The sequence below is a fragment of the Rhamphochromis sp. 'chilingali' genome, assembly GCF_963969265.1.
Source record: "Rhamphochromis sp. 'chilingali' genome assembly, chromosome: 19".
NCBI lineage: Eukaryota > Metazoa > Chordata > Actinopteri > Cichliformes > Cichlidae > Rhamphochromis > Rhamphochromis sp. 'chilingali'.
The window spans coordinates 18,313,105-18,339,616 of NC_137946.1; the positions used below are offsets into that span (position 1 = coordinate 18,313,105).

A 26,512-nucleotide genomic window follows, 5' to 3' on the forward strand; every position below is an offset into this window, starting at 1 on the left:
GGTGCTTGCCTATTATACACAGTAGACTATGTTACTCTACTGCAATGATACAATGTTCTCCCATACAAACTGATGGCACAATTTCTAAATTACTCCAAGCTTCTTTTTTTAACAATACTAGCGTGTCTAGCTAAAAATGTTCAGATTTCAAGCTGTTAAGATCAGGAGAAAGAGGATTAGAAATGAATATACCTGAAGGACCATTCAGGTTGAGCATTTTGGAGACACAGTGAAGCAAAGCTGAGAGGGTTTGGACATTTGTAGAGGAGGGATGTTAAAGATGGAGCTGCCAGGAAGGAGGAAGACTGCAGAGAACATTGATAGATGTAGGAAGAGGGCAGAGCCCCTTGAATACAATTAGTTTTTCAGTCATTTATAAAGCACCAAAAGACAACATAAGTTATAGGTCTTTACTTTAACAACTTTTACAGAGCTTCAACTCAAAACAACTTCACAAAGGCTGTGAAAATATTTACAAGGTGAAAAAACAACTACTGTCTTCATCTAAAAAGCTTTAAAAATGTGCAACTTCTTGTTTGGCATGCAAACACATTCTCCCACACACAGGAAAAAGAAAAACATACCCGCGTGAGCTTGTGGCTCCCTTTTGTACCTCATACAAACGTATCTTTCAGATAAAATTATCTTGTTAATAAATATTTCAAACACTCCATACAGTAAACAGAAAATGCATGCATGGCAGTTTGATTTGAGAGAACAAACATCATTATAAAACTTAAGTCAAATAAGTGTCGTTTCATATCTGATCAGATATAAATAGGAAAAGAAGACATTTGCACAGCAACAGCAAAATGATTGCTTGATCCGAACCAAGGGAGAGTCTCTCACACACACACAAAAAGGCTGACAACGACGAGTTCAGATTCAGTAGTGTGTAGCGTGGGTTTCATTTCGCACATCTACAATGAGTGCAGAATGTCAGCATTTCCCTTACGTGTAAGGTAACTACAAACCACACAAACATATCCTACTATGGTTGTGTGACAGTAACGATTAGCAGTATACAGACGGGCAAATACTTGACTGTGTACATGCGCCATCTTCTCTGCATGTGAACAACAAGTCGACAGAAATATAGTGTTTACGCTCACTAAAGATGCTACAGCTAGCCACGGAGGGGTGCACGCCACGCACGGATAATGGCATGATTACTCTACCAATGTTTACAACAGTAGTCAGGGGACAAGTTGATTCACTGATACAGAATATCAATAATAGAAACAGGCCAAAGAGCAGCGTAAAGAAATGCGCTTGAATATTCTGCATCTGCTCTGTCAGCAAGTCTTTCAATCAGGCTGAGGTCAGACGTCTGGGCCAAGCGAAAAGGACAGGACGGGAGCGTACAGTAGAAAGCATTCAGCTGGGTCATGCATTGCACAGTTTCCTCCAGAGGAGGCCTCAGAACAGTAGAGACAAAATCACTCCAGCATTTGGCTTTTCCTTCTTAATAAAAGTGACAGCCTTTTTCTCTCACAGTAACAAAACATACATGATCTCCTTTCTACAACATTTAGAAAAAACGTATAACAAAACTCCACAGAGGAAACTTCTTCCAGTGATGCTACGTAGTGTCACGGCTCATTTCCTCACTGTCTCTTTCATCCTTCCTGAAGGAGGCAGCAAGTGTCAAGCATGTCTAAAAGTTCCTCTGGGAAGCCAGTTTAAGTCCAAGCTAAAAGCCTTCACAGGTCCTCGGAGTGCAGCACAGATTAGATGCTGAATTATGACCGTCAAGCGGGACTTAAACAAGGAGGTACATTATTTTTCACGACATCTAGCTTTAGAAGCAAAGCCTGCGCTTGTATATAATCACATCAGGTCATTCTTATCAGCAGGCAGCAATCTGTAGTATCCAGAGATAAATCCCATTATACATGGGATATGATTCCCTGTCCTTAAACATTTAAAGTGTCCAGTTATTTCTGGTATGTCATTGTCTACTTTTCAGATGCAAAGACCTGATGTTGGATCGTTAGGTCCTCTGGCGTGGTAACTTTAAAGTCTCAGGTTTGGACATCTGACGGTTCAGTATTCAGGAGCCCCCCTACTGTCAGTAAGGGCAGGGCAGCTTGTCCCACCTTCCCCAGGTAGCGAGTCAAAGGCGTAGCAGCACCGCCAAAGGAGCAACAACAACCCCAAGCTGCAGCCTCTCCTGGGCCGGTGGGACAGGGAGGGGGTGGTGGGGGAGGGGGAAGAGATGAACTCGATGAAGGGCTGTGAGTTAAGACCGTGTCACGGCCCGGGTGCAGAATCGAGGACGGGCTTGAGTGTTTGTACGGAGAGCATGGGAAATGGGGAAGATGAGAGCCCCGGGAAGAAATGGGCGATGGGTTCGTGTAAGAGTGTGTGAGCAAGGTGGGCGCTGAGGCCACAGTTGGGAGAGAGCTGGATGTGAGAGATGATATCGGGTGTTTGCTGCAGTGGAAATGTGATTGCGGTAAACTGCATGATGGATGTACTCTGATAGGATAATAAAGGCTTGCGTTCTCATCTAGATAACGTCTCTTTGGCTCTTGTGTGAGCGGCAGTGTAAAATGTGATTGGCCTGGCGTGTTGGAGCTATGAGCAGAGAACAGGTCGGGGGGTTTGGGAAAATTAAGTAAAGAGGTCTCAGAGTTTGCAGTGGATGAGGATGAAGAGTGGAATGAAAGGTTTAATTCAGGTTCTAGTGCTGGGCAGGGTGGTAAGTGGGTATCTGCCTGGAGCTGTGAATCTGGGGCAGCAGACACATAGGAGGCGGCAGGGGCCAGGTATGTGGGTGCTGGGCCCCCTCTGTAAGAGCAGGCTGAGAGGATTGCAGAGGTTGTCTTGGAAGGGTCAATGGCTGCAGTGATGGAGGGAGTAAAGGTGGAGAAGGAGGGGGTGGGGGGCTCCTGAAGTCCTGTCAGAGACTGGTCGCGGAGGCACTTGAATCGGGGAGGTAAGTTGTGACGACCCGGTAACCCTGGGCGTGGCGGATCATGTCGCAGATTTCCCCGTTGAGCTCCAGCAGCTTGGAGCAGATCAGACTGAGGTCCTGCCGGGAGCCGACCAGGGCGATTGTGCCCGTCTGGCCCAACGTTTGGTGACGGAAGTAGACGTTGAGCAGCGTCTGAACCTCACTCTCTGAGCTTCCGCCAAACACTCCGTTGGGCCACTGCCTCCTGAAATGGACACAAAAAGTATTATAATTATTACAGGTAGATATAAAGAGACATACTTTCTATATTCAATATAGCTTGATTCATTGGATCAAGCTACAAAGTATAAATACACAATTAATATATTCAACTTGATAAAATGTGTCCATAAGTACAGGAATGCCACTAGACCCACATCTATACCTTGCCAAATAACACCATATAGAATAAACTACGCAAGTAATTTTTCAGTTCGAACTCTTGCCTAAATATTCTGTAATTTATACAGATGCTATTGTTAAACATATCAGGTCTATCAATTTTGCCTCAGGTTTGGATATTCTCATCTTAACAGCTGCTTTTATATAGCGGTCATTCACCACTCCGGTATATCCCCATAAATAAGAAAATCCCGTATAATCAAATATTTGTTTTAACTTCCCTAACCGTAACTTCAAAACACCTTTATCATATTGATTCTTTGGAAAAATAGACATTAAAAGTACAATTTATTCCTATTTCCATTCGATAATCTAAACCTAAAACCAATCATCCTACATTTAACTTTATCTTTATCAACTTAAATCTCCCCACTTCTTGATCTCAATAAGTCAAATGATAGGGTGAGGCAAGGTCTAAAAATGGTTTCACCCGAAGCTTACGCTGATAATGGACCACACCCTTTTTTTCACACCTTGGATCATGTGATGAGCCACATGAGCAATAGTGGGTCAACGACCCTCTTACGGGGCAATCCCCTCTAGGGCTTAAAATCTGGAAGTCTTCATCATTTGGTCTTAGAACTGAAGAAGCTTCTTGGATGAGAGGTGAAACATCTTCAAGACATTTAAAGAAGTTCAGTTGCTTTTCATTCCAAGCTCCTTAGAACAGGGGTGTCAAACTCAAATACACAGTGGGCCAAAATTCAAAACTGGAACAAAGTCGCGGGCTAACATTAATATTTACTGAAAAAAAAAATCTTCCTCCAGATTTAAGAATGAATCTCTTCTTATGGACTCAAACAAGTTTTGCTGGAAAACTGAATATGGAACAAGCAAAGCTTAATACTAAACAATATATATATTAGCTGTATAATACCAGTAGGCCAGCTCTAATAATAATTTGGTATGGCTTCGCAGGCCAAATGTAATTAGGCTGTGGGCCAAATTTGGCCCGCGGGCCAGAGTTTGACACCTATGCCTTAGATCCTCCTCTACTTGTATTACAGGATTTCCAAATTTAAAGCCACAGAACTGTCCTACTTTACCTCATGCAAACATTACAATTTTACTTTCATTAGGATTTACACTTTCCTGTCTACACAACATCTTTCTACTCCATCTAAAGCCATCTGAAGCTCTGATTCTGTCAATACTACAATATCATCTGCGTACAGAAGCACAAGAGAGATAGATAGACCTCAACATCTCCCAAGCTTAAGTTTCTCAGCCAGGAATGACAGCCCTTTATAATGTCTACTTATTATATACTTCAAAATCATTTGTAAAGATTGGAGAAAGTGATGGGGACACAGTGTGTTCACATGGTCATTTTTTGGATCATTTGTTCTTTTACGTTGAGACAAAATAATAAAATCATTAAATCCCAGGATACACTCATGTATGCTGATGGCCTCGTGCTGCTCACCTGCATTCCTGGATGTAGCGCACGGCTTTGGTGAACTCATGGTTCCTAAGGCACTCCAGTATGGCCTGCACCGCTGCCTCTGAGGTGGGGAAGCTGGGCACAACCATGGCTGCCACCTGGGTGGCGTGTGAGTGAGTGTGGGCCAAGTGTTTGTGTTCCAAGTCGCTGGCTACGGCTGCCTCTGCTGCCTGCAGGCTGCTCTTCAGATCAGTAAGCTCTCGAGACATGTTCAGCAGCTAAGAGGTGGAGGGACAACAGATGGTGGTGGGTGAGTGTGTATGTGAAATTTATGTCTATATTAAAAGATTAAATGCTCAAGATCAAGTCTGCAGTGTAGCAGGGTTTTTCTAAGGGTCAACATCATTTTAATTTAACTAGTAAACCATACATATACTTATAAAAGCATATGTCTATTTAATAGGGGTGCAATGATACTCGTATCGATATTGAACCGTTCGATACAGTGCTTTCGGTTCGGTACGCATATGTATGAACAGTACAAAATTTGTAATTTATTTTATCAACTTTCCTTCTGACGATGCTGTCTGTGTTGAGCGCTCAGTGAATCTGCGTTCGACTACTTCGCCTAGGCTGCACTGTCGAGCGCAGATCCACTGAGAGTTCAACACAGACAGCATCTCAGAAGGAAGAGCGCAGGGCAAGCTAGCGAGACAGAAGCTCTCCTTGCAACATGGCAAATTGAACCTCCCCCACCCTCATTCAGATCTGGCGTTTGGAATTATTTTGGTTTTCATGTGACGTATGACCCTGAAGGTAAGTGCGTCATGGACTAAAGTAAAACAGTATGTTGGATGTGCCACGCAATGCTCAATTACATGGGTGGGAACTAGTGTGTTAGCGCAGTTAGCTCGTTAACGTGTTGGCCGTCTAGCCCCATGCATGCGGCGATCAGGGGTAGCTCGTTAACGGAGATTTGCCGTGTTGTGGCGTTAACGCTGACAGCACTAGTGGGAACACAACGAATATGACTGCACATTTACGCCAACGTCATCCTAGTGCAAAGACAAAAACAACAAGCATGCATGCTACAAACTTTACCCGAGTCATTTAGACAGCCGTTAGCACATGATTCTCCTTATGGGGACCTGATATGTTTAATATTGTGGCGAGCTCAGACAAGGTGGAGACGGAGGTGTCGTTTGGTCTTACTTCCCGTGAGCTAGCCAGGGAGCACAGCCGTTTATTGACATCTGCAGAAGAACACTGCCGCTAGCTAACTGCTCAGCGCGGCAACCGCACAGCAACAACACACAGAGCGCCCTCTGACCCCGGAAGGACACACCGTCGCAGCGAGAAGGCGTCACCCGTCACTATGGCAACATAAACAAAACATAACTGTATAAACAGACCCCCGAACAGCCCTGACCCGCTACATAGCCCCCACCTAAGGGGTCAGTCGTCCCCGACGACCCCATTACCCCACACAAAGTCCTGCAAATGTCCAGGTGCCTTCTTTTGGCGCACCGGCCGGTCACGACCGGTGGGGGAAAAGTCACTCGGGTCAGAACATGGGGTGCCACCATCATCCCACTTCTGACAGCAATGTGGCGAGCTCAGACAAGGAGGAGACGGAGGTGTCGTTGGGTCTTGCTTCCCGTGAGCTAGCCAGGGAGCATAGCCGTTTATTGACATCTGCAGAAGAACACTGCCGCTAGCTAACGGCTCAGCGCGGCAACCGCACAGCAACAACAACACACAGGGCGCCCTCTGACCCCGGAAGGACACACCGTCGCAGCGAGAGGGCGTCACCCGTCACTATGGCAACATAAACAAAACATAACTGTACAAACAGAACCCCGAACAGCCCTGACCCGCTACAATATGCTGCTGAGAATATAACCCAGAAGAAGCGTATAGTATAGCTTTTATTTTGGAAAGAGACATTTCTCTGTAATAAACTCTCTTTTCCAAAGATGAGTGATTCCTCAATCAGATACAGGGCTTGCAAAATCGCTAGCCCGACGTCCCGGGGCTAGCGATCTTTTCCAGTCGGGCTACCAAAATCTATCTCTGCCCTGCCCCTCGGGCTATTGTAGGAAGGAAAAATATATGTCAATGCTTTTGCATTCTTTCGGAAATGTAGCTGGGTAATTATGTCATTGGCATCGGTGAGCCACTGTCAATATGTGACATTGAAATCGCGTTTGAATTTGCGCTTGTGTTTTGCTTTCACTTTGCAAATGTCCAGGTGCCTTCTTTTGGCGCACCGGCCGGTCACGACCGGCGGGGGAAAAGTCACTCGGGTCAGAACATGGGGTGCCACCATCATCCCACTTCTGACAACAATGTGGCGAGCTCAGACAAGGGGGAGACGGAGGTGTCGTTTGGTCTTGCTTCCCGTGAGCTAGCCAGGGAGCACAGCCGTTTATTGACATCTGCAGAAGAACACTGCCGCTAGCTAACTGCTCAGCGTGGCAACCGCACAGCAACAACAACACACAGGGCGCCCTCTGACCCCGGAAGGACACACCGTTGCAGCGAGAGGGCGTCACCCGTCACTATGGCAACATAAACAAAACATAACTGTACAAACAGAACCATGAACAGCCCTGACCCGCTACAATATGCTGCTGAGAATATAGCCCAGAAGAAGCGGATAGTATAGCTTTTATTTTGGAAAGAGCCATTTCTCTGTAATAAACTCTCTTTTCCAAAGATGAGTGATTCCTCAATCAGATACAGGGCTCGCAAAATCGCTAGCCCGACGTCCCGGGGCTAGCGATCTTTTCCAGTCGGGCTACCAAAATCTATCTCTGCCCTGCCCCTCGGGCTATTGTAGGAAGGAAAAATATATGTCAATGCTTTTGCATTCTTTCGGAAATGTAGCTGGGCTGTAGCTGGAAATGTAGCTGGCCATTTGCTTCAAAAAGCAAATGGCCTAGATCTTGGTTCCACTTGTCTCTTACCCGTGACTTCAGTGGAAATTTCAAATTCAGGATCTGACACAGACTGATTCATGTCCTACACAGTTCTTACAAGTTCATAGAAATTTCTGTTCAATTAGAACCAAGTATTTGAGTTGATGATTGTAATTTTTATACAATGTTGTAATTTGTTTTTCAACAATTTTTTGATTAATGTTTTGTTTCCTTTACAATATTATACATTAAAGTATAATATTGTAAAGGAAACAAAACAGGAAACAAAACATCAATCAAAAAATTGCTCTCTTTTTTATTCGGGCTACTTACATTTATTTTGGGTTACCAAAAACTGAAGAGTCCCTGCCCGAAGGGCTACCAGGGATTTTGAAATTTTGAGAACCCTGAGATATATTTATTTTTTTAATTACTTTTGTTTCAGCAACATTAAATTTAAAAACTGTACTTTTGAGTTAAAATATATATTTATAATTTTAATAAATGACAAATTAAAAAGGCATGAACATTTTTTTTGTATCGAAAAAATATCGAACCGTGACACCAAAGTATCGAACTGAACCGAACCGTGAATTTTGTGTATCGTTGCACCCCTACTATTTAAATAAAAATAATGTGGCTCTATATATCATAGACATTTTTCTTAGAATGTTCCTTATCATACAGCTGGATGATACAAGGAAAGACCAAGTCACAAGGGGAAATTGCCCTAGTTGATATCAATCACACTGACCTAGAAAACCTCAAATTTGATGGACATTTAATGTTTAACTAATACATTTAGAACAACAACAGTCATGCAGATCTTGGTATTTAATGTGTTTGATTGTGAATTACTTGGACTCTGAATCCTCTCACATAGACATAAGGGAACCAGCATGTTCCTCTGTTAGCCTGCAAGTCACACTTAATGAAGAATGATTTGACTCACCTCAGGCACAGAGCTTATTGCATGAACTTGACCAATGAGCGAGCAGTAGGACTGGAACAGAAGGAGGAGCTGAAAGTGAAGCTTGTAAAGCCTCTGACAAAGCTCCAGTTGCTGGAAGACACAAGTGACAAAAAAAAGCTAAGATTTATCAGAAGCAGAGATCACAAACAATCACAATCACAAATTGTTGTAAGCACATGCAAAGGAATACAAACACGTGACAACAAAACTGACTGATTCAGTTGTGCAAAGTTAATTAAGCAGTTTAAGAGGAATCTAGAGTGAAGTGAAGAGAACTTACTGCAAGAGACTCCATTTGCTAGACAGCGAGAGAGCATGTTAGGGCATCAAGAGTGAAGTGAGAGGAAGACAAAGTATCAATCAAACACATGCACAGCAAGTTAAAAATCCTGACTGTTTACAGCCAGGCTGCCAAGAATTAATCAACACTGTAGAGAAAAAACAGCAACTTTAAACTTAACGACTCCGGCACGGAAAAGAAATTTCAGGAGGATATAACGATATAGAGACAGAGCCAGCGTGCAAAGAGGGCAAACATTTCAATCCACAGAGAAAGAAAGCCATTAATACAACACAAAGATTAAGCTACATAGACTGAATCAATTTGCCAGTAAAAATCTGTGCTTTCATTGGTACAGTAAATAATAAATAAAGTTGTTTGTACCTTCTCCTCTGAATCTCCAGGTTGGCAGGTAACCACACTGTCACCAGGACATCTGGGAAATGTGTCCTTACAGTTCCTGAGCCACTGAAAGACAATAAACGGAAAACTTCATTGGAAAGAGGAGTGGACAGAAGAAAAGGTGGTAAATATTTTATCTGGCACACATTTGAAGGAGGAAATAAGTAAACGTGCACTTACCAATACAGCAGCCTCCTCTTTGGTGTTGTAAGTATCCAGGTACTCTTGCAGCTCCAGTGCACTGAACTTCATCTTTTCGAGGAGGCCGTAGGACATGATCTATACAGACCAACAAGAAGAAAGGAGCAGTAAAAATGAGCTCAGTATTAGATTTGTCTTTGGGGTTTTTAGACTCCCATAGACTGAAGCAGCTACAATACTGTGATCAGCAAGAAGCCTGCCAACTGTACTCACCGTGTCAGCATCAATGTAAATGGTAGGACAATCTGAGCATGTGGTGAGCATCTGTGAGGACCTGAGAAACTTTGATCCAATGCCTCTTAATCCCTCGCCAAGATAAGTGGCAACATCTTTTGTTAAGGTGCAGAATTTTCCCTGGATGTTCTGGAAAAAGACACTGTACTGTAATTCATGCTAATGGAAGAGATATAATATATTATTATACATAATATGAGTGATAGCTTGAAAAAAATGGGTGTACAAAAAACAAGAAATACAAACATAAAAAACAAAACAAAAAAAAAACCCTAAAGGTAATCCTTCATGTGATGTACCTTAAAGAGTGATGAGAAGACCTGAAATGTGTAGACAGCACATGACCCATCTGAGTCTGTTACAAGCTGGTTGATGTGGCAGCGCCATGCCTCCTCGGCATCGTCACACACCGTGGGTTGGAACGCTGCCAAGATGGCGGAAAAAAATGGAGAGGGGGGAGGAGGAAACCCAAGGTCCTCCAAATCATCAACATCATCACGCAAGCTTTAACAACAGAGATGAGAAAGAAGTGAGTCTGTGCTGTTTGCACCCAGTACGATAAGTATTTGAAAAATGTATCTAACAGGGTTTAATAATATCTCAAAAATGTTAAAAATAGGACAAAATAGGCAAAACATCCATGAATAATGTCCCATTAGGTTTTTTCTGGCTTAGTAGTTACGCTTTGGGAGTCATTTTCTGTTGCACTATTAAACAAAATCTACATTTTCTGCCATTTTTGGTCATTATCAGAGTTTCTATTGTTGATCAAACGCAACAAAACTGGTGATTTTCCTTTGGCTTGAGCGAAAACTTCTTTCCGTGTGCCACCAAAAGTTTTTACGGTAGGAAAAACCCTGACAGAGACTCTGGCAACAATCCAGCAGTGTATTCAGCATGCAGGGATTAATATTTAAATCCTGTCTTTCAAACTTACCTGGGCAGACAGTTTGGGTCTAGAAAATCCAGTGGAGGCTGGCAATAGTCTGGGTTAAGACCACGGTCCAGATTTGGCAGCTGATTTTGAGGTTGCCCCGGCAAATCCAGAGTGAAGCTCTCTCCACAGTCGGAGCCGGGGGGGAGCTCGTTGACACTCAGCGACAGTTCATCATCCTGGGCCTGAGTGTCCTCGTCCTCACCACACACCCTCACCTGAGAAAACAAAAGCATTACATTTTTGATGTTTCAAAATGTATCTAGGCAAACAACACATCCACGTCCAAGTCTATTATTTCTCACATGTAGACCAATGTGATCGTCATGGAGAGCTCCCTGGCTCGGGGTGGTGGCGTTGAGGGACTGGGGGTCAGCAGATGTGTCGTATGAAGTAGACAGAGAATCGGTGTGATTGGTTTCCTCTGATGGAGACGGGTTGGTCTGGAACAGGGAGGCAAATCATGAATGTTGACTCAGGAAAAATAATAAGCCTTTTAAGGCTTCAGAGGATTTTTAATGTGTTGATTCAGCAGCTAAGGCTACACACAAGCTGAGAATGGGAGAGGCTCTGGCTAGTTGAAGACTCCTCTTCCTCTGATGACTCGTCTGAATCGTGAGGGTCTTCGTGACCCAGACTGGGGGTACTGCCTGAGTGCTGGCTCTCCTCCAGCAGGTCGCGCAGCTCTGTGCTGTCCAGAGATCGCCGGCGCACACCCCAGTTAAAGTTATCGACAGTCTCACCCTAGATTTAAAAAAACACAACAACAACAAACACACACATACATGTTGGAAGACATGGACACAATGAACGGTAGAAGTAAAATCCCTGCGATGAAGGGAACATTTTTACTTTAATCTCTCAAAACACAAAATAATTGCTTTAGTTACAAGAACAAGATGCAAGATGGACTGTTATTCATGGCATGAATATATGATTATATGTTGGAAAGGTTGTTTTCAGCCTGTAAAATTATCTTTTATAATAACTATAACATATTTATCTCTATTTAAAAAATAGCAGTGCTGTCATAAATGTCGTTCTGCAATCAAGCCGTGAGAGCAAAATGAAGCACAAAGAGGATTTTGTTTTTACGTTCCAGATCAAAACAAAAGAGGCAGGAACACCAAAGAGCTGATGAAGGCTAATGTTAAGTACTCAATGTGAGGGACTTACCTGGAGCTCCTAGGCAGCGAGGGGAAGAAAGAGAGAGACAGAGTTAGAGAGAAAGAGATGAGGTGGGAGGACAGAGAAATACTTTTCAAATATGTTGAAGAAAGACAGGTGGATAAGTTGAAAGACACAGTAAAGGTAAAATGAAAGAAAGGACCACTGTGTCAGCATAAATCAAATGAACACAGGTGAAATACAGTATTATTGTGACTCTCACCTCTCCATCCTCCAGCTCCACATCCAGGAAGTCAAAGTCTCTGAAAACCCTAAACTGCTGCTCACTGGCGGTGTCATCTAATGTGTCCTCTCTGGTACCACCGTCCTCAGATGACACGCCGCTCTCCCGCACCTCCATCATGTCCAAGTCACCACAGGATGAGAAGATCACCTGACAAGAAGACAGAAACAGGTTTTTAGACTTGTCAGAGGCAATTAGTGAAGCCATCTTAATAACAGAAACATCCCCAGAAAACTTTAGAGGTTTTACTCCCTCTACAAAATAGAAACAAAAAAAACAGAAATACAAGCTTGAATTTTGTTGACTGTGTACATAAAGAACAAGTACAACAAGGAAGTTAGCTTACAGATGGGTTCTTGGTAAGTCCAACTTCTTGTCCACATAGAGACAAAACGCTCACCAGCTTCTCTCTGGTTCTTTTCTGCATGTAGAAGAAAAACTCATCAGTAAAGTGATGGATTTTCTTCTCGCTTCACATGCCTCATGCTTTGATGATCAAGGGATAATTTCTAAGCATGTTATAAACAGAAAGTTTTAAATCTGTTTTTCTTGGGCTATTTGAGGTCAGTATGCTAAAGAAGAATGACTTGATCAACACATTTTAATATAATATTCTTTTACAAGTCTTACAAAACCAAGCAGCACTGATGTGAAACCTTAGTTTTGGGCATTGATGCTACCTGAGATAACTGTGGTCGCCTCCAGCTGACAGGCACCAGAATGGTGTTGGAATTGGATCCAGAAGAAGTGGAGGAAGTACTGCGGGTCACAGCCATGGCTCTGGCTTTCCCCTCTCTACCCCCTGATCCTTGGAGCTCATCAAAACGGCGCCCGATCACCGGTGTCTGGGAAGATAACAAACAGAAAGACATGCAAATTTTTTGATGATTTGCATATTGCATGCGTTGAGGAAATCCTTTTCTATTTATGACCTAGCAAAACATGGGGGTGTACTGTAACTGCAAGTCAATGATGGGCATTTACAAAAAGAAGCTCAGTAGCAGCAGCTTTCTTACCTCAGAGATGTCAAATGTGAAATCCAGAGTTTTCCCAGGGAGAGCTTTAGCAGAGCCGTCCCACACTCTGCTGACCTCTAGGTTGGAAAGATCACCCTGTGTGTGGCCGTACACTGGATGAACAAGGCTGGCAGAGCGTGATACCACCAGCTTCAAGATGTTTAAGGCATCCTTCCAGTGTACTGTCTATAAAGTCACATGTCAAAGACAGAGTAAGAGAAACAGCAGTGCATGCAGTGCATTTCTCTAAAATGAAGACCGAGTACTGTCCGACACTCACCTGGACAAACTTCTCAATGGTCTTCAGGACATCAGCGTTGAACTGTTTGACCTGCACAGCAGTCAGGTCCATGTGGCTAAGCAGACAGTAGATGATTTGGAGGAGAGACTGTTGCATACTGGGAAGTCCCTTATCCAGCAGCTTGGAGAGAGAAAGTCACATTCAGTAAGCACGCAGACATAAACCCAATCTTGCTTAAGGGCAAAGTCAATATGTGTATAACCAACTTGTATAACTTGTATAACTTGACTGTAAATTATTGGATTGTCCTTTAACAACTGGCTGAACAGTGAACAGGACAGGCTTCCAACAAATAATCAGCACAAACCACTCACTCAACATTCTTGCACCAGCTTCCATAGAAACATCCAATAAATGTAAAATCCTAAAAATAGAGAAAGATAAGACATATTTTCATATATAGAAGCACTTACCTCAGCCATATAGGTGACCATGTTGAGCGTTATGTCAGAGAAAGCCTCGTGAAGGTAGCGGCAAACCACGCTGACCCAGGAGAAAGGGTCCCTCGTGTAGGAACGTGTCTTATAGAGCGTCATCACATGTGCCAGATGGGACAGCTTTGTGTTCTTTTCCACCAAACATACCTGAGAAAGTAAACAAAAAAGCAGACAGACACGTTATGTGAGAAATATTGCCTTTTTTGATCTTTTAGTTGTTCTTCTGTGTTTTGAAATGTCAGGTTTTTCCAATCCACTCTGGCTTTTTATCTTTCTCCAAATATACATCTTTACTGTTTGTCTAACAAACCTAAAAAAAAGTCAAAGGAAGTAAAGCAAAAGCAAACTAAAGCCTAGACTCAGCCCACTTGAAGAATCCATAGTATTGCAGTACCTGTGCAATCCTCTCAGCACTTTCCTTACAGAACTGATTTGGGTGGCTAAAGTGCTGGACCAGGTGAGGAAGCAGACACAGCACATTCAGAGGAAAGCCTACACAGGGAGAAGAGTTTGAACTTCAGATACAGCCAGTATAAATAAAAATAAACACGTTGCCGTACGACTACTAAACGATACAATATAAAATCCTCAGTACCTACCTATAGACTGTGAGCTGTCGACAACAGGCACGCGGGAGACTGGCGTGAGCTGGCAGAATAGCTGTAAGGTCAGGTCAGATGTAGCCTGGGAGGTAAATCCCTTCAACAAAAGCTGTTGAATCCCAGAGAACCCGCTCCACCTCAGCTGAGCCTGCAGCTTCTCCAGGCGCTCACGGTTCTCTGCTCTGTCTAAGGGCACCTGGGAAATGAGAGATTTTGGCTTAAGTGAAGCTGAAAGTTGCTTGTGGTACTTATTGTCTTCCACCTGCAAACTGAATATCTGAGATGCTAAAACAATGAATGAATCAATAGCCAGTTGCTAGGTCTGTGGTGGCCTTGAATTAATAGGTTCCAAAGCTTTCTTTCATTTTAAAATAGAAGCAGTGTGAGCGTCTTAGGATGACGTAGTCTTCATGGCATTAAGGGAAAACACAGGTTACAGGGAATGTTTGCTTTCTTCTGCTTAATCTTGGCTTTAAGTTAACTGTTGTTTTTACAGATACATACATTGTCCTCTGTAATCAGCAATTTTTTTTATCTCATCTACCTTTGACAGCAGCTTGTGAACGAGGCGAAGTGACATCTGGTATTCAAACTCGAAGTCTGACTCCATGAGCGACACCGCCACCCAGAAGACTGTGGCCAGTATCGACGAAGGATGAGACACGTGCGCGGGATCCGACAGAACGCTGGGATCAATGCGATTTGTCGATGATGTGCAGGAGCCTGAACTTCTTCCTGTTCGTGCAAGGCCGTGACTGTTGCAAGCCTGTAGACCGAAAGCGAGTACAAAATTAGCATTAAGGATTTAGCATTAAGGTGTCAGATTACACAGCAATTTTCCTTTCTTGCCTGTATGCGATCCAGAGTTGCACTGCGAGGGGGATCACTCGACTGGTTGCAACACTCGCCGAACTTCTTGGGGACAGAATAGGAGCGCTGGTGGCGCTGCGATGACAGGCCGACAAATCCTGGGCCAGGGAAGTTCAGCTGACCTGTGCTCTTTCTGTTCATCAGTTTGTCACTTGTCACAAAGTCTGGAGAGGATGTCCTACAAATCAAACACAATGAAAGCAAAATGTTGAATCTGTTGGAGTATCAAGTAGCTCTGAAACACCAGAAGGAGGCTGTTTAAATCTGTACATATGTTGTAATCTTCAAATTATTATTACTTCCAAAGATTTAACATTCAAAGCAGACTAACCTGGTAAGAGCTGCCATAAGGTCACTGTTTTTCAGACACTCTGCTAGATTCACCACTACTGACTCCAGAGTTAACAGCACCTCCATCACATAGCCCTGAAACAGGTACAGGTATGAACATCAGCAATAATGTGAATCTTCACCAAATGCATCAGGTTGAAAGCACTACATCTCTATTATATGTCTCTTCTCTCACCTGCACCTCGTCTCCATGTTCTCCCACCACCTCAACGAGGCGTGAGACCAGATCAGAGACAGCATGGTTGTTGATCGGCTGTTTGAGAGCTCTAAAGATCTGGAAAGATCTGCCGGCATAGTGACGCGAGGAGCTGCACAGAGCCGTCTGTAAGGCCACGTCACTAAGCTGCTGCTCCAGGTGGAAGTCTGTGAAGATGGACATATTTCACCCCTTGTGCAGGTCTAAAATGAGTCGATTATTGCTCCATTTGTGAAGATTGGGTGAGGTCTGCTGTAGCTGTTATTCAGTGGTTTCTCACCTGACTTGGACTCCTTGAAGACAGAGACAACGTGGCGCAGGAAGTTGCTGAGCTGCTCTGTGCTTTTGGAGTTGGGGTTCTTTGGTGTGATGTCCTCATGCACCCACAGTGGCCCAAATGATCTGTGCAATAACAACACAGTACTCCAAGCACTGTATACCCACCACCAGTAGCACCACATAAACGTTACACGAGCAGCTCACACAGTGTGGACTACAGTGAAATTTAAGCGCACGTCACACCCACACGCAGTGTCCACCTCGAGAACAGCACAAAAGATGACCAGAGTTGTGTTTACCTGGTGGAGAGAAACTCAATGAGTTTGTTCGTCTTCTCATCCGTCTCATTGGGCGCATCTTCAAGATCCTCCAGGTCATCGGGTGTTACAAGGGGCAGATTTCCAACACTGCCGGCTGTGCTGCCACCACCCAGGCTAGCAGAGGATGAGTTGGAGGTGGAGCTGAGACCAGAGTCCACCACGGGAGATGCCTGCCACTCCCGCAAAAAGTCTGGTGCGTCTATAGGAATATTATGACATGCTATAGAGAAGTGTACTGCTACAGTAATATAATTTCTGGAGTCTTTAATCTGATTTTTGTGTACTACACTGTTTAGTTTCTTAGTTTTCCAATGAAAAGTGGTCCATCAGGTCATATCTTTCTAGTAAATGTCAGAGGACTGTTAAATGCTTGTATACACACTCAATATTTTCTACTTACGTGACTGCTGGTACTCTGTGTGGTAGCTGGACTTGATTGTGAGGGTCTTGTTGTCGCTGATCTCTCTCGTCAGCATCAGTACTGAGGCTATTACCTGGACCCCCAAAAAGAAGTGTTGCTCAGTGAATATGTAAAGCTTTGCAGAACTCAGTAAAGTAAGTTTCAGTCCTACTTCATGTAATAAACTGGCCGAATAATAACAAACATTAAAATGGAAATCTGACCTGAAAGTTGTTGTTGCAGGAGAGCGCAATGAGGAGGTGAAGAAGGAGACGTTTGCTGTGTTCATAGACCTCTGACCTGTAGTGGTCCAGACCTAGAAAACGAAGTACACACCGAGTAAGACAACAACAGCTTTTGTAGTATTACAAAGGCTTGTTGTGCCTCAATTTGTGCAACAGTGAATGAAAAAAGCTAAAAAAAATAAAAATCAAATCAAATCAAACATGGATTCCTGGATAACTTCATGCAAAAAGACCAGATGATGCTGAATCTCATGAACTTGAAAGTTAGTATGTAGAATATGCTGAGCGCATAATAATACAGCTGGCATCTGGGTGGGGGTAGGTATGTGTCTACATGCTAGATTGAAAGTGTTTCATTGTGATACTTGAGAACGGCCTGTCCACTTCCACGTCTCTGTGTGATGGCGATAAAACACATCGTCACGCTATGAGCTCAGTGGACGTCACAGAAAATACCTTCAACATCTCAAGGCTATTTTTGTGTGTTTGTTTCGGTGGCAAACACCCTGACACCCGCGCTTTTTGATTTTATCTTGTTTTGGTTCAAGTTCTTTTCGATCTACCACGTGTTTCATTTGCTTTATCAGCGTGAGACTGAGGAATTTTTTATATAACCCATCAAGCACTTCCACATTCTCCAAAATGCATGTAGTACATTCTATGCAGGCGATTTTGGCTTATTTTTCTTCTTACCCCATTTTCCCCAAAATTAATCCATACAGGGTTTAACCGATTCAAGCGTGACATGAGTTCAGTTATGCTTACCTAAGAAGAGGGCATGTAGTAGTAGGGGCAGGTGTAAAGCCCAGTCTTCTCTCACACTGTGGTCTACTACCATCTCGGTCATAAAGATCACTGCAATGTTACACCTGAGGAACACACAAATTTTATGTGAGTACGATAAAATCTTGGCATGTTTGATGGAAACATTTGATGTTTGATGTTTCCTGTAATCTGTGCTAGTGCATGAACTGTACATGGATCATAGATTTCAAAGCTCTCTACAACAGTCTTCATTTTATTTATTTAGAGTATTGATCTCTGAAGTGTCAGGACAGGCAGAGAAGATTAAGTGGGAAAGCTCTTTTAATATGAACTAGTTTCCTAGTAGACCCTGAGCAAGCTGGCTTGGCTTCATTCTGTGCTTGAGTTTATCCAAAAATCTGAAAGTAGGCGTAACATGTCTCTGAAACGCTGTCTGGCCCTGCTGATTGTAACATCACTCTTCTAGCTAAGATCCTGTTTTTTCAGAAGTTTACTAAAGGTCATCTGTGTTTGTTCGTGTGCACCTGTGCAGTGGTCCTCTAGGTGTGATAGTTTCTGGAAGGTAGTCAACCAGAGGTGCCCAGCAGCCTCCATTAACAGGCATGGGTAACGGCTGAGGACGGTTGGTCTCGAGAATACTCAGCAGCCATCCAGCGTAAGGTGGAAGTGGGTCATCTATGAGCACAGAAAGATTTGGTTAGTAAAATCTGAAACATATATCCCACCAAAGCAATAATTCTGAATTAAAAGTAGTGCACAATTAACCATTTCACTTAAAAAGCATAAGGACTGATCCTTTGAGAATCCTCAAAGCACAGGCCGAGGAGGGGGAGTGGCAGCAATCTTCCACTCCAGCTTATTAGTTACCACAGACTTGGAGTTTTAAATCAATTGAAAGCTTAACTTTTTGCCTTGTCCACCATAACTGGAAAACTCAATAAAAAGTGGTATTTGTTTTATTGTAGGGACCTTTACCTTTCCTTAATACTGTAGTTGTGATTCAATTTTGTTGCGACTTCATTTTATTGTGTTTGAAAAATACTACCAACTGTAGCGCATACGAGGTTGTCATTTTTACACTTTGTTTTTTGCATGAATGAAACAAAGAGTAAGCTTGAAAGATGGCGTTTGGAGTCAGTGTTCGGTCTGTAGCTGTGTAGTAGATGGTTGATGAATTGGCCTGTGTGACTGGGGCCTTAGCTAGCTGTTTAAATTATAGGAATCATCTAACCTACTTTGACAAGAATGTCAATGGCTGCTATTACAAGGTGCATGACAACACATTTAAAACATTTGCTTTTAGTCTCTGTATCTGGCCAGAAAAAAAAAAATGTGGGATGAGAAGTTATAGCACAAGAACTGTCAGTAACAATTACCATTAAAGTCTAAAGTTAAAATGGTGAAGATTTATCACTGAAAAGTCTACATCCTCAGAGTCTCTCCAAATAACAGCTGTAAGCTGTGAAAACCCCTGGGCTCTGTGTGTGTCAAAGATTGTACTTTATTCCTCATGAGAACCAAGTCAGGGCTTACTTTTTTCATCCTCATAGGAGCCTCCGGAGCTGTTGCTGTAACGAGACTCCAGTCTGTTGTGAGCCCTCGCCCGGCTGTGAAAAATCCACCACATTTAAAGTCAAACTCAGCATTTCCAGATTTGATTGACAATATCCTCATGGTATTATCATCGCTACATACAGTAACTGATACGATGCTGACATTTTTTAGCTATCTTTATGACAGCCTCTTGAGAGACTGTCTCACCCAAATAAAACACTGTATCACCATGACAACCCATGCTGCAGCTATAAGTATATAAGGTATAAAAAATGACTTACCGTTCTTCACTCTCTCTGACCATCTTGGTCTCATCTGTCTCTGGCAGGTTTTCCTGACCAGCCACTACGGTGTTACTACTGGAGGTGGTGCCTACACATTTAACAGAAACACAGCAGAGTCATCCATCTGTCACATGAAAAAAGCTGTCAAGTTCAAACCAGGGGTAAGTGTTGAGATGAAAATCTAATTTGACTCCACAGACTGTGACAGGAACACATCCCCTCACCTGTCTGGGATGTGGAGGCTTTGTTGCTGGCAGCAAAGCGATAAAATGGAGGATTATCACAGTGCAAAACCACAGGGTTGACAGGGTCGGTCTGCTGCAGCTCAAACAGGAGCTCCTCCATAGTCTGGATGGTGTTATTGCGACACATGTAAATCACCACCTTCTTAATCTACAACAGATGAGCAAGCATTAGTTAGAAATTCTGGGTTATTTGCATTACTTCTGCATATTTGTTATGATATCTTTGTGAGGATTACTGCATTTAACTAAAAAATGCTCTTACATAAGGCAGTAATGTGGTGTCACTGCTAACACCACACAGGCTGATGAGGAACTGCAGGGTGACTCGCAAGTTGTTGCTCCACCTCTCGTTCGACACTAGAGCGTTCCAGGCATTCTCAATCTCTGGTCCGGGAACCTCATCTCCATACTGTAAAGAGAAAAAAATCTAATTAGAAAGCTAGAGGTGCGTTTGGGAGTTTTCACAAGTAAGAATTAACTCGGCTTCCCACCTTAGCAGTCATGAACATGAGGTTGTTGAGCACCAATGATGTTGCCTGCAAGGAGCCCCAGCCGCTGCCTCTCAGGCTGGGGGATGCACTCAGGCCCCGAGCCTGACCTCGAGGTTCTTCCTCTGGTGTGCAGGGACTTGAAGCAGGAGGTAAGAGACCTGTGTCCACTAGCTCAATGTTACTAAGCCAGGGTAGCAGGTAGGATAGCATGATCTGTCTGCCATTAGGATGGGTGGTTGGGAAACGTTGGCTCACCTCTGCAAATACCAGGAGAATTCACTTATTCATTTTTTTTTTAACTTATGCTGCTTCCTTATTAACTTCTCTTCCACATTAAAGTGTAAGGAGATACCTTTTTCTAAAAATGCATATAGATATATTAGTTAGTTTATATTTAACTGTTCTTTTTTGTTGCATTTGTACCATTTGGAAGAATTCCACAGAAGAACAGATGAGAAGAATTTACCTGAGAAAAGAGGCAGCGTGAGCTCTGGGTACATGCTGGCAAGCTGGATGGAGAGCTGCGCAAGGCTGACACTGTACAGAGGAGGGAGGGGGCCGTGCGTCCCATACAAAATATTACCAGGCTTCTGCTCCACCATCCGCTTGGAGTATGCACACAGCTTAGATTCCAGCACCTGCAGGAAACATTTATTTTTAAATCTTTGCCAGGTTTTGGCTTTATGACTTTGTTTAATATGTGCCATGAAAGTGAGCATACCTGCATCAGCTGCATGGAGATTTCATATATTTCCCTGCTGGTGTCTGAGGCTTTGAACAGCACGAGGTTGAGCAAAGTCACAAGGTCACATGGATAATTCCTGGCATAATAAATAGAAAGAGCTATTGGTTACTGTAAGAACTCAACCAATGAGTATTAACAAGCAAGCGGGCATCGTGGTAAATAAAGTAAGCTTTATATCTACATCTGTTCCCTGATGGTAAAAACATCAGGAGTTCAGATTAGAACCAGGGTGTGATTCCCGACCTGTTACCGCACACTGTGGCGATGGCCTTGAAGCAGCCAGATGCAAGCTGGTAAGACCCGGTGAAGCAGCGGTCCACGGCCCAGTTGAACAGGTTGATCTGATCTGGATTCAGTTCTAAAAGCAGAATGACCACCTCACACCCCAGACGATGCACCTAAAGGACGACATGTTATTGTGTTGTGGTGCATGTATTAAAAACTGATTTGTAACTTCTTAGATTAAACTAAAATGCCAAAATACATGTCATAGAGAGCTAACTGTACAACAAGTTAAACCAAGAAATCCTTGAGTCCACCTACCCGTAAGTCATGACAGGCCAAGATGTTGTCAAGCCATTTGTAGAGATAACCATCAGTAGAGAGACCCACGTTGTCAAAAACTGGACCACAGCACAGAACTGCTGACATGGCCTGGGAGACAAAAGCAAAGCAATGCTTATATTTCTGTAAAATATCCTGAATTACTGCAAAAAGAAGTTTGGTGATTTGGGACCTGCTTACCTTGAGAGCACTATACTGGTAGCGAGTGATCTGGTGGTTGCGGTCACTGTACCGGTCAAGAGGCGTAAACATAACACTGAAGGGCCCGGCCCACTGGCTGAAGAGAATGAAGAGATGGTGCCTCAGAGACTGCTGAGGGAAGAGGAAGCGCCTGTGGTGGACTGCACAGACGTGAGAGAAAGAAAGAGAGACACTGAGGGTGAGAACAAGAGACAAAATGACTCCGAAAAGGCCAGTATGTTGCCTGATACTGAAAAATGGACGTGTAGTAGTCAAACTAGAAAATTACTATAAAATTAAAAGGGTAAGAAGTAAAATAATAATCTTACCAGGCACACACTGGATGAGATTGGCTACCATCCCACTGAAATGAGCTCGTATGTCTTTGAGCACGTCCAGTTCTTTCTCATTCTCAGCCTCTAGAAGCATCCGGGTTAAGTCCACGTACTCGAGGAATAAAGCACCCAAGGCCAGGGAATCACGCTCCAGAGCTCCATTAGTGCTACAGGAAAACAAGGAGGAAAATATGACCTTGGTAAACTAAACGAGACTAGAGTTACAGACAGGAGGAGATGAGAGATGAATATAGTCTAACTTTTTGTGTGCATAAGGATCAAAGCCCAGTAAACAAAACGAGATGACTCAGTGCATGATACATGTATGTGCTACCTGTCACTGATGACTCCTGCGTTAGCCAGTAGTTCAAATATCCTCAGCAGCTGCAGCCTGAGAAGATCCCTCCTCTCTCTACGCTTCTTGTTCTGGAAGCACAGACAGGTTGTTAGTTTCCTGCCACAAAGCAGATCCAGGATGTCAAAGTCATTTTACTTCCTGGGCCACAATCCACCAACTCTGACCTTAAGTAGGTCAGACCAGTGAATCTCCCCTTTTTGTCAGTGTAAAAAACTTGAACTACACACTGAATCCCTCAGATATCTTCAGCTAAGAAAAAAGAAGTGCAGTATTTCTGTTTTTCTACAGGATAATGGAATACTGCTGTAGTAAATGGAAGAAATTAGCAATTAACTCTTTCTTTCTATTGTAGATTTTGGACAAAATTGAACTTTTCTGTCATTTAAATGTTCATCTATTACTCCTTTACTTTGGTGTAGTATATATGGCCATGGTCATTTGTCAGTAGGAAAAGCTTTAAAATGTTAAGGAAAAAAAATTACAGTGAAAGTCCAAAATCGAGATTAACCTCCTAGGACCCGGGGTCCACATATGTGGACATCACATTTTGGGTTATTTAGACCAAAATACTCAGTTTTGCTTTACAAGGGCCTGATATCCACTTACAAGGACATTATACTGTTACTGTTCTATTGAAATTTTAAATGAATATCCTTATATGTGGCTCTCATTTGTCTTAGAAACAAAAATTAGGTAAAACAAAATCTGGTAATTCTTTGTTTTTACATTCATCATGTCCCAATCAGCCCAAAGCATCAGTACAACATGCAGTACTTCTGATTATAGTGGACTGTGGACAAAACCTATATTCCATTTTCATAAACAAAACATTATTAATCTATGGAAAACATCAGCTACAACCCTGATTTTATAGTAATCTAGTTTTATACTTAATCTAGAAAATATTCTCAATTTTGCACAGTCAGTTTTCTCTCACAACCTCGGTGTGTGTTTTACCTCAGGCCTACGTTCCAGTGCTTCTTTCATCAACGGATGGAGTTCTTCGACAAGCTCCCTGTTTGAGGGAGAAAAAAAATCAATCAATCAATGACCTGATTGCCAAAATGCTAAATGAGATATCCTCCCCTGTATATAAATAGTTATTATTCATGGGAACAATGAAGATATGTGACATAAATCTATGCAGTGCAACCCAAATGTCATGTTCCCTAAAACCACTAATCCTCAGACGCCGTAATGACGGAACAAATTTGTCTGGGCAGACCTTAATCTTTTTAATAACAATGAGAGCCTTTTCAGAAAATACTCTAGGTTAAAAATAGCTGATCTCCTTTAGAATGAAAATGCCATCCTGTCACAATGGAACCTCTGTGCTTTGAAAAAATGTGATATGTCTCTGCCCCTCCAAGAATTTCTCTTCTACATCACTGACTCATTTTCTTCTCTCAGTGTCAGGTATGCAGCTCATAAACAGACAGGTGAGAGTAGGTAAGATAAAACCCACTGAAGAATCGTGTCTTTCTCATGGAAGAGATTCAGATCAAATCTGGCATATCATCTACTTAGAACTGTATTTGTTCTGTCTATTCAGTCTTTTTCAGTTCATTCTCTGCCAAAGGCAAGAATAACATTAGCACTGAAACCAAGGCTAACATCATCAAAGCAGGATTTGTGTTTTATTACTGTTGTGTAGGTTATTATTCCAGTACCTGAAGACCAGAGCATTTGTGCATCCGAATCCCAGCACTAGGGACTCTGTGATTTCCAGACTCTCAGCTCTCATCAGTGGGACGAGCTGCTTTAAAAGCCAGGCCACAGAGGGCGTGCCTATAACCTATGAAACGTAAATAAATAAGTAAAACACACGCACACAGAGATCAATCTTTACATTTTAAAATATCACACTTTAAGTCCATTTTGCTCTTTGTTTCCAGATCCAATCATTTAAGCTTTTCATTAGTTGGAAATCAATAAATAATAAGATAAGATAAGATAAGATAAGATAGAACTTTATTAATCCCTCGGGTGGGTTCCTCTGGGAAATTCGATTTCCAAAAAGCACAGCACCGACAGAAGTTACAGAATATTATATATATATATATACACACACACACACACACACATACACATATATAAATACAGAGACAAATATAAATAAAATATATGAAGGGGATAAATAGAATAAATAGGAATAAAAAAAAAATTGTGCACATTTCTAAACTCTACGTCTCTGCTATCAACTGAAGGACAAATGCGCACCTTGTTGTCGTAGGTGACGCTGCCATCAGGTGTGGTGGCAGTGATCTCAGGTGTAGACGCTCTGAGATGGCCAGGTGACATGATGCTTGGCTTAGCCACTCCGAGACAGAGGATTAGGTAATTGCGCCACAGTGAGATGTAGCTGTCGCTGGCGCCTGCCGTGCTCGTCTTCTTAGCGTTCACTGGGCTGCTGCATGAAGACAGGTGAAAATGCATTAGTTTAATCTTTCATACACAAGTTGCTATCATTGCATGTCATTTTATTTAGAGTGAAATCCTTAAAGTGTAATGTAATAAATGTGAATTCATGTACTTGGGATCAACCAGAGGCAGCAGCAGCTGTAGCCGTGTGAAAACGTAGGGCCAGGCGTATCCTAGAGCAACGGGGCAGTGCTTAGGCAGATGCTCTTGCCGCAAAAAGATGTGCAAACAGAGCACCCATGGGTCCTTCACACACTGGGCAAAAATCCAGACATGGCTGGGGCTCTTCACGTCGTACGAACTGCTCACCAGTCGAGCCGTCCACTCCACTAGCCACTGGAGGTCAACGTGGTGGCTGAGAGGCAAGGTGGACTGAGAGAGGCAACAGGAGCAAATAAGTCATTTGTAAAATCACTTATCACATCGATACACTTTTGTTACTGATCACTCTCACATTCTAAGCACAAATATACATACTGAGTCAGAAACAGCCACGTGAACAAAGCTGTCCATTACAGCAGGGCTCAGCTGGTCCATGACCTCTATCATGGGTTTGTCATCGTCCTTTAGGGAAAGACATTTATAGAATCAGCTATTTTTATAACAGCGTCACACAATGCATGTCTAATCACAGCAAGTCAGATGGCTCTCCTTCAATCCTATTTCCATACCCTTTCTCCCTCTTTAATCACAGTTTGTCACAAGATTGCTGTTGCATTTGTTACCGAACTGTTTTTGTATTTTTCTTCACTGCTTTGTTACCGTCTATAAAGTGAGACAAGCTGGTGAGCTGGTAGGAGAAGATGTGAGTTTTCTGTGCTTTACCTCAGCATGTCCCAGTGCCGTGAAGAGACAGCGTATTTCTCTTAACACGCCGACTGCCAGCTTCCTTGTGCTGATCTGACACGAACAGAGGAGCAGCAGAGCAAGGCCCTCCACCGCATGGAGTACTGAACAATGAGGGCTTCGCTCTGGCAGTCTAGGGCTGGCCTGATGGAAAGTTAGGAGGGTTAGTAAAAAGTAATTAAGCATGCATTTTCAGACCGACAAACCCAGAAGACCTCAACAACCTTTCAAGCTCAGTGGCTTCTCTAAATGTTTTTAATATAATTTTAAATACACTGAACATCATGTCTCCTAAAGGAAAGGAAATAGTTGGCTTAAGTGTGACTGTCATAATGATAAAGTACTCTATACAAACCTCAACTCCCCCTCGCATCTTCCCCTGGAGCTGCAGAGCTAACCTCCACTGTGTGAGCAGCTGGAGAAGAAGCTTGACGGATGCATCCTGCAGACACTGATGGGTGTCTTGGACCTGGAAGTATTTAGCATACGACACTCCTGTTGTGAAGTGAACCCCCTTCGGTCATAACTGGTAACAATGTTTTATGGCTAACACTTTGAAATTATGAATAAGCATATAATAAAGAGGTCCTATTGTAAGAAGCTACT

General features: G+C 42.9%; 1 protein-coding gene across 7 annotated transcripts in view; it reads right to left on the reverse strand.

The window, feature by feature from the left end:
- Window positions 1-397: 397 nt before the first annotated feature.
- fryb (furry homolog b) overlaps window positions 398-26,512 on the reverse strand; it is a 55,842-nt gene continuing 29,727 nt past the window's right edge. For 3 of the 7 annotated variants that reach the window (XM_080867353.1, XM_080867349.1, XM_080867352.1), the window contains exons 19-66: window positions 26,262-26,375; window positions 25,886-26,050; window positions 25,538-25,624; window positions 25,173-25,432; window positions 24,860-25,049; window positions 24,310-24,434; window positions 23,597-23,654; window positions 22,616-22,707; window positions 22,276-22,448; window positions 21,947-22,107; window positions 21,746-21,856; window positions 21,446-21,600; window positions 21,179-21,278; window positions 20,924-21,095; window positions 20,458-20,714; window positions 20,229-20,375; window positions 19,946-20,114; window positions 19,719-19,809; window positions 19,417-19,490; window positions 18,408-18,558; window positions 17,884-17,987; window positions 17,098-17,189; window positions 16,874-16,967; window positions 16,453-16,672; window positions 16,155-16,306; window positions 15,854-16,041; window positions 15,659-15,753; window positions 15,307-15,505; window positions 15,002-15,223; window positions 14,455-14,653; window positions 14,250-14,347; window positions 13,832-14,002; window positions 13,398-13,538; window positions 13,118-13,303; window positions 12,782-12,946; window positions 12,448-12,522; window positions 12,081-12,251; window positions 11,240-11,434; window positions 10,996-11,133; window positions 10,694-10,908; window positions 10,056-10,260; window positions 9,736-9,885; window positions 9,502-9,600; window positions 9,304-9,387; window positions 8,920-8,937; window positions 8,619-8,729; window positions 4,788-5,023; window positions 398-3,164 (exon numbers count right to left, since the gene is read on the reverse strand). In XM_080867353.1, coding sequence (XP_080723479.1) covers window positions 2,906-3,164; window positions 4,788-5,023; window positions 8,619-8,729; window positions 8,920-8,937; window positions 9,304-9,387; window positions 9,502-9,600; window positions 9,736-9,885; window positions 10,056-10,260; window positions 10,694-10,908; window positions 10,996-11,133; window positions 11,240-11,434; window positions 12,081-12,251; window positions 12,448-12,522; window positions 12,782-12,946; window positions 13,118-13,303; window positions 13,398-13,538; window positions 13,832-14,002; window positions 14,250-14,347; window positions 14,455-14,653; window positions 15,002-15,223; window positions 15,307-15,505; window positions 15,659-15,753; window positions 15,854-16,041; window positions 16,155-16,306; window positions 16,453-16,672; window positions 16,874-16,967; window positions 17,098-17,189; window positions 17,884-17,987; window positions 18,408-18,558; window positions 19,417-19,490; window positions 19,719-19,809; window positions 19,946-20,114; window positions 20,229-20,375; window positions 20,458-20,714; window positions 20,924-21,095; window positions 21,179-21,278; window positions 21,446-21,600; window positions 21,746-21,856; window positions 21,947-22,107; window positions 22,276-22,448; window positions 22,616-22,707; window positions 23,597-23,654; window positions 24,310-24,434; window positions 24,860-25,049; window positions 25,173-25,432; window positions 25,538-25,624; window positions 25,886-26,050; window positions 26,262-26,375 — 7,134 coding nt within the window. In that variant the 3' untranslated portion in view covers window positions 398-2,905. Of the gene's footprint in view, window positions 3,165-4,787; window positions 5,024-8,618; window positions 8,730-8,919; window positions 8,938-9,303; window positions 9,388-9,501; window positions 9,601-9,735; window positions 9,886-10,055; window positions 10,261-10,693; window positions 10,909-10,995; window positions 11,134-11,239; window positions 11,435-11,462; window positions 11,876-12,080; window positions 12,252-12,447; window positions 12,523-12,781; window positions 12,947-13,117; window positions 13,304-13,397; window positions 13,539-13,831; window positions 14,003-14,249; window positions 14,348-14,454; window positions 14,654-15,001; window positions 15,224-15,306; window positions 15,506-15,658; window positions 15,754-15,853; window positions 16,042-16,154; window positions 16,307-16,452; window positions 16,673-16,873; window positions 16,968-17,097; window positions 17,190-17,883; window positions 17,988-18,407; window positions 18,559-19,416; window positions 19,491-19,718; window positions 19,810-19,945; window positions 20,115-20,228; window positions 20,376-20,457; window positions 20,715-20,923; window positions 21,096-21,178; window positions 21,279-21,445; window positions 21,601-21,745; window positions 21,857-21,946; window positions 22,108-22,275; window positions 22,449-22,615; window positions 22,708-23,596; window positions 23,655-24,309; window positions 24,435-24,859; window positions 25,050-25,172; window positions 25,433-25,537; window positions 25,625-25,885; window positions 26,051-26,261; window positions 26,376-26,512 lie in introns of those variants that run through there. The other 4 variants (XM_080867351.1, XM_080867355.1, XM_080867350.1 and 1 more) reach the window with 4 other exon arrangements.